We start from the raw sequence: 7,226 nt of genomic DNA, 5'->3' as shown, positions 1-7,226 counted from the left end.
ACAACAAAAATGGAATTAGATCCACGTTGAGTACGTGGAAGACCAAGAACAAAATCCATAGACAAGTCCTCCTAAGGATGTGCTGGAATAGGCAGTGGAGTGTATAACCCTGTATTCTGCGAATGTCCCTTTTGAGTTTGACAAACTGGGCACTTCTGGACCATCTGACCTATATCCCTTTTTAACTGTGGCCAATAAAAACGCTCCTCCAACCCAGCAATAGTCTTGTCATGCCCCAAATGACCACTCAAACCTCCTCCATGGACCTCCCAAATCAGCTTTTCCTGCAAAGAAGATCGAGGGATGCATAACCTGTTCTCCTTAAAAAAAAAGCCATCATGTATCAAGAACTCATCAACAGGCTGGTGAGTCTGGACTCTTGCCCATATATCAGCAAAGTCATCATCTGTAGCATACAAATCCTTCAGGAATTCAAAACCTACAACCTCCTGATTAATGATAATCAACAGAGCAACCCTCCTACTCAAAACATCTGCCACCTTATTACTATGGTTAGCCTTATGTTTGATGATATAAGGAAAGGCTCCAAAGTAAGCTACCCATCGAGCATGCATCTTATTCACATATTTTTGAGTTTTAAAATGGATCAAAGATTGATGATCTGTGTGAATAATAAACTCTCGCCCCATCAGATATTGCTCCCAAGTTTTAAAAGCCCAAAATACTGCATATAGCTACTGCTCATAAGTGGACCACTTTTTCCTAGGTTCATTCAATTTCTCACTAAAGAAAGCAATAGGCCTTTTAGACTGTAACAACACTCCACCAATCCCAACTCTACAAGCATCACATTTAACCTTAAACAATTTATCAAAATTGGGTAGAGCAAGAAAAGGGACAGAAGTAAGCTTATCTTTAATCTTTTCAAAGCTATTGTTGGCAGCATCAGTCCAAGCAAATTTCTGCACTTTCTCTTTCTTCAAGCAATCTGTGAGAGGGGTAATGATGCTGCTGAAATTTCTAATAAACCGTTGATAGAAAGTAGCAAGGCCATGAAAGCTGCGGACTTCAGAAATAGTTTTGGGGATGGGCCAATTTCATATTACTTTTACCTTCTGCTCATCAACATGTATCCTTTCTGTACTAACAACGAATCCCAGGAACAGAACACGCTCCGTCATATAAATGCACTTCTTAAGATTAATAACTAGCTCACTTTCTTGTAAGATGTCAATACTTGACGAAGATGCTGCAAATGTTCTTCGCTGCGACTAAAAATCAATATGTCATCAAAATAAACAACCACAAATTTGTATAAGAAAGAATGCAAAACCTGGTTCCTGAGTCGCATAAAAGTGCTAGGTGCATTCATTAAACCAAAGGGCATAACCAGACACTCATACATGCCTTCCTTAGTCTTGAAGGCGATCTTCTATTCATCTCCCTCCTTGATCCGAACTTGGTGATGGCTGCTTTTAAGGTCAATTTTAAAGAAGACTTTAGACCCGGATAGCTGATCCAGCATGTCATCTAGTCGTGGAATGGGAAATTGATACTAAACTGTAATTTTGTTGATGGCCCTGCTATCCACGCACATTCTCCAAATCCCATCTTTCTTTGGAACTAATAGGGCAGGTACTCAGCAGGGGCTAATGCTCTCCTGAATATGCCCTTTCTTCAGTAATCCTTCAAACTGTTCTTGGAGGATTTCACTCTCCTTTGGACTCATCTTGTAATGAGGCAGATTCGATAATTTTGATCTAGGAATGAGATCAATTTGATGTTGGATATCTCGTAGAGGTGGAAGCTTGGATGATTCCTAATACGGATCCAATAGGGCAAATTTCTAACAATAGTGTGGAGCAAACTTATATCATTCAAATGGATCTAAAAAAGTTCAAAATAATATTCATATGATCCATATACATTTGGGGCGTGCTTCAACTCATATGGGGCAGATTTGGTGCAACACTTGCAATCATAGGCTTAAGGAGCCTTATCAAACCTATGGGCCAAAACTACAAAAAGGAAAGGCTAAAGTGAAGATCAAGAAAGGCTTTTGTGAAGATTCAGCTTTGTTATGATGGGCTTGCTATGTTTTATTATCTAAACACTTGCTTTATTTTGGCTTTGTATGGACTTGTATTCCAGCCATATTTTATCTTTTAAGTTTTAGAGTGTTGGGTCATATCTTGGGTTTATGTTTTAATACTTATGAGTTTGATGCGTTATTTTAGTGTGTAATTGGATTTGGGTCTTATATGTGTTTTGGCCAGGCCTAAGAAGAGTATCTTAGGGTTTTATTTGTTTTCTCCTTACTATATAAGGATAAGAAACACTTGTAAGAGCCAGCTTTGAATCTAAATTTTCAAAATTCTTTTTTCATGCCTTAAGCATGTATTGCTTTGAGTGAGAGTGAGGATTTGCTTTCATCAATTGCACCAAGAATCTTGGCTAACTTATTAACTATTTGTTGTAGCGTTTGTCGGATTCTCATCTAAATCCTTCAATCATTGGTGTTTCAACTTCTCTAAGTGTGGGGTGCCATAGGAGGTGGATTTATCAAATCTTTGAATTTCATATCTACTTGTGCATGTGGGTTTGAGGCTTGTGCCATAGGGTTCTACGTCAGTTGGTATCAGACCCAAAGTGAGGTAAATTCTGATTTATCTTAGGTTTTAGGGTTTTTGAGTTTTCTTTTTCTTCCTTATTGATTTTGATGAAGTTTGTGTGTCCATGGTTGCACCTTGATTATGAATCATCACATAATCTCTTTTGGAAGAAAAATTCGAAATCCATAAAAAGAAAAAAAAAAAAGAAAGAAGAAATTCCATGGATTACTCTTGTTTGGCAAAAAAAAAAAAAATCACCTTTGCCTTATTTATCTTGATGTGGTCGAAATTGTAATATACTTCCTATTTCTTCTATATTGCCTTACCTATCTCAATTGATGGCTGTAATTTATGGAAATCAATTTTGAATTTTGAATTTTGAATTTTGAATTGAGTTGAATCCAGATTAGGAGACAAAAAAAATTCTGCCTATTTCTTAAAGTGCACATTTAAGGCAATTTCATTTAAATTGATTTGATATTAAATCCTTCTTTTAAGACCAGAAAAATCGTCCATGATGCTGAATTGAGTGAAATTTAAATTTTTTTTTCTGATTCTATTTGTGGGGTTTTGATACTTGCCTTTTTGGGTAGATTTAAATAGATCCATATTTAATTTACTTTGAAGTGAATTAAATTCAAACTTTTGTCCAGGTTTGTTTTTATTTGAATTCTAAGTTTCTATTTTTTATTGAAGCTTGCTTTTACTTCCTTGACATTGCTAGAGTATTGTTTACTTGTGTCTATACTTTAGATGATAATTTTCAAGTAGCACAAAACCTAATTCGTGCGTTACTCTCCAAATTGTCAGTGTCTTCTTTCTAGTTTTTGCGCGCTTCCTTCCTTCTTTAGGTTTTCTTCTTTGTTTCCTTAAACACACCTTGTGGTTGGTTGGTTGACCTTAGTTTCTGAAGTGCAATTGAAGAATCAGCAAAAGAGTGGTAAGAGTGCAAACACTTGAGTGCTTTTATTTCTAACACTATATTTGCTAGTTCTCTTTGTTCTTTATTGATTTAAGGCAGGATGAGTAAATATAAAAATGTGGTGGATAGTGATAATGAAAGTGAATGGGACATGGCTAGTGATTATAAGCTCTTCAAAAAGTCAGTTAATGGTGAGTTTAGAAGGTTTTATAAGACTCTTGAGAGGTTGACTGAAACTATGGAGAGTTTGAATGTCTCACAAACTTCCACTTCTACAAAAATACCTCAAAGAACTCTTAATTGCAATAAGCCTCAAGTCCGAGATGAAGAGTTGATGCGCTAGAAATTCATCCCTTCACACTATTATAGGGATTTGGACAACAAGTTGGCAAGACTAATTCAAGGAAGGAAAATGGAGAAAGAAAAAGAGAAAGAAGAGGCTAAAGTTCCAATATCAACTTCCATAAAGATTGAAATTGAAGAAGAAGTTGTAATGTATGAAGTTAATGTAGTTGTTGCTGAAAATTCGATCAATGAGCTTATAAAAGAGGTTGTAAATGATGGTGGATATGGGGAGCACGTGATTGATGAGGGAGGAGATGAATGAGGCTATTTTGGAAGTTGTAGATGAGAATGGATCACATCCAGAGGATCTTTCTATGACTAATATTTTTATGCCTAGTTCATTTGTTCTTGATGTGCAGGATGTTGATGAAAATATTCATGACGAAAGTTTTATACTATTTTCACCTATTCAAGAGGAGGTCTTTGAAGATGCATTAGTTTCTAAAGCTTCCCTTCCTGACATAAATATCAGCAAGATTCAAGGATGAATATTTTCTAAAGAAGGAGGGAATGATACGAATCCAATAGGGCAAATTTCTAACAGTAGTGTGGAGCAAACTTATATCATTCAAATGGATCTAAAAGGAGTTCAAAATAATATTCATATGGTCCATATACATTTGGGGCGTGCTTCAACTCATATGGGGCAGATTTGGTGCAACACTTGCAATTATAGGCTTAGAGAGCCTAATCAAACCTATGAACCAAAACTACACAAAGAAAAGTCTAAAGTGAAGATCAAAAAAGGTTTTTGTAAAGATTCAATTTTTTTATGATGGGTTTGCTATATTTTATTATTTAAACACTTGCTTTATTTTGGCTTTGTATGGGCTTGTATTCTGGCCATATTTTATCTTTTAAGTTTTAAAGTGTTGGGTCATATCTTGGGTTTATGTTTTAATACTTATGAGTTTAATGTGTTATTTTAGTGTGTGATGGGGTTTGGGCCTTATATGTGTTTCGGCCAGGCCTAAGAAGAGTATCTTAAGGTTTTATTTGTTTTCTCCTTACTATATAAGGATTAGAAACACTTGTAAGAGGCAGCTTTGAATCTAAATTTTCAAAATTCTTTTTTCATGCCTTCAGCGTGTATTGCTTTGAGTGAGAGTGAGGATTTGCTTTCATCAATTAGACCAAGAATCTTGGCTAACTTATCAACTATTCGTTGTGGCGTTTGTTGGATTCTCATCTAAATCCTTTGATCATTGGTGTTTTAGCTTCTCTAAGTGTGGGATGCCATAGGAGGTGGGTTTAATAAATCTTTGGATTTCATATCTACTTGTGCGTGTGGGTTTGAGGCTTGTGCCATAGGGTTCCACTTCAATTCCTCCACTATCTTAGGAAACTCCTTCAACAGCTCTTTGATGGGTGGTGGTAAAGATGATGCATCCTTCATTGTACCTTTTGCTCTCACCAATAAAGCCAATGTGCCTCAAGATTTCTCAACTATGCTTGATAGCCTCTGCACTCCCATGGAAATAGCAACAACATTCTTCCCTTCCACTTTAGAATGTTTCGTAGAATCGGAAGGCAAGATAGTAATCTTCTTTTGATTCCACGTGAACATGTATGAATTCTCCTTCCCCTTTTGCAAAGAATCAACATTAAACTGCTAAGGGCGACCTAGCAAAATTCCACAGCAATCCATATCTACAACATCACAATTAACAGGTTCAGTATAAGATTTACCGATCGAGATAGGCACGCTGCAGATTCTGTTGACCTCAATTGTCGGACCTTCCTTAATCCATCCGACTTTGTATGGTGAAGGGTGTGGCTGTGTAGGAAACTGCAATTTCTCCACCAATTGCTTAGCTATCAGATTCTCACAACTACAACTATCTATAATTAGCCTGCAAATTGCCTCTCCTACTCAACACTTTGCCTGAAAAATCTTCCTCCTTTGCCTCTCATCCTCCTGTTTTGTTGAGCATAATATTTTCTTCACTACATAGGTGACCTCTCCATCTTCAAAATCAGCAATAGATCCGTCATCGTCATCCACTTCCTCATCAGTTTCAACCACTTGCTCAACTACATAAACCTGTCGGCGATCAGTGTTAACTCCTCTATGTTCTGAACAATTATTTGATCGATGACCAGGTTGCCTGCAGTGGTAACATATGTCTCCCATTGGCTTCTAATAAGGATTGGTTCTGCCTCCTTTGTCTGCTATAGTGGTGATTGCCTTTCCTTTATTGTCTCTCCTTTCTTCCATATTATTCTGAGGATTGCCAAAATTTACAACCTTAAAAGATTGCCCGTTGTAATTGCCTCTATACTGCTACGTTCCTGTCGAACCAGAATTTATGTAATTGAAATTCTAGTTGTACTGCTGTAGTGGCTGCCAATCAACACGCTCTTCTGCCCTTTTTGCCATCTCAATAGCAGTTGCCAAGGTCAAAATTGCAACTACTCTCATCATACAATGAATTTCGTGATTCAGGCCCCTCTGATAATGAGCAACCTGCTGGGCTTCGTTCTTATAGTTTTCACACCTCGCCTGCAACCTCAAAAATTCCTCGATATATTCATCCACCCTTCGGTTCCCCTATACAAAGTCATTATATCGGTTATACAAAACCTAAGCGTGATCGCTAGGCAAGAACCGTTGTTTAATCATCTACTTCATCAACACCTAGTTTCGTATGGGTTCCAGCCTCCTCCGATAGCATTCGTTTTGAATTGAATTCCACCAGACTGCTGCACCCCATTTTAACTTATAGGCCACAATCGGTGTAACACTCCTTACTCTATCAAAGTGTGGATAAAGCAAGGACTGCCACAAACTATACTTTTTTAGACATATCAAGACTAACAATTTCCTTTATCTGTAAATACCAAGTTTTAGGTAGTCCAAGTAAATTTTATAAGGTGATTAAAGTAACTGTGAGATTTTAAACCAAAATTTCAGCAGAGTCTCCTATGTTTCATAAATATTTCAACCCGTAGCACATATGAAAAACACATGCAAAATTATCAACTGTTATTTGATATCTTACTATTCTTTGATTTACATAAACTTTATAACTCATTCTATTTAATATGTACATGCCAAAATTTAACTGAACTATAACTCAGAGACTCAAAACAACCAGCTATGATAATGGCTTTGATATCTGATGTAGACCTCTAATGACCTCCGCGTGCCTACTTTATCTACAGCCTGTGTTAGGTAAAAACCAACACGCTGAGCTAATGCTCAGTGGGTGATAGCAAACAAATAACAAAATAGAGCAAACAAGTTCACGTATATAGATAATCAAGTAAATAATTACAAGCTAGTCAAATGTTGTTAACATGACACAAAGCATACTTGTCAACTTCTTAGTATAAAATATGAGTGCCATATGCATCCCCGTGCACAACAAGAATTTCGTTCATAT

General features: G+C 36.7%; 1 protein-coding gene across 1 annotated transcript; it reads right to left on the bottom strand.

Annotated features, from left to right (window-relative positions):
- Nucleotides 1–695: 695 nt before the first annotated feature.
- LOC122724432 lies at nucleotides 696–1,491 on the bottom strand. The gene is made up of 3 exons (XM_043959389.1): nucleotides 1,369–1,491; nucleotides 1,074–1,232; nucleotides 696–938 (listed from the first exon to the last, which is right to left on the bottom strand). Exons 1-3 carry the CDS (start codon nucleotides 1,489–1,491, stop codon nucleotides 696–698), a joined length of 525 nt encoding a protein of 174 aa, XP_043815324.1.
- Between the last annotated feature and the right edge of the window lie 5,735 nt (nucleotides 1,492–7,226).

Source organism: Manihot esculenta, chromosome 8, assembly GCF_001659605.2.
Source record: "Manihot esculenta cultivar AM560-2 chromosome 8, M.esculenta_v8, whole genome shotgun sequence".
In the NCBI taxonomy this organism is placed as follows: domain Eukaryota; kingdom Viridiplantae; phylum Streptophyta; class Magnoliopsida; order Malpighiales; family Euphorbiaceae; genus Manihot; species Manihot esculenta.
The sequence above is the reverse complement of the archived record's forward strand: the minus strand, read 5'-3'. Positions and strand labels throughout refer to the sequence as shown.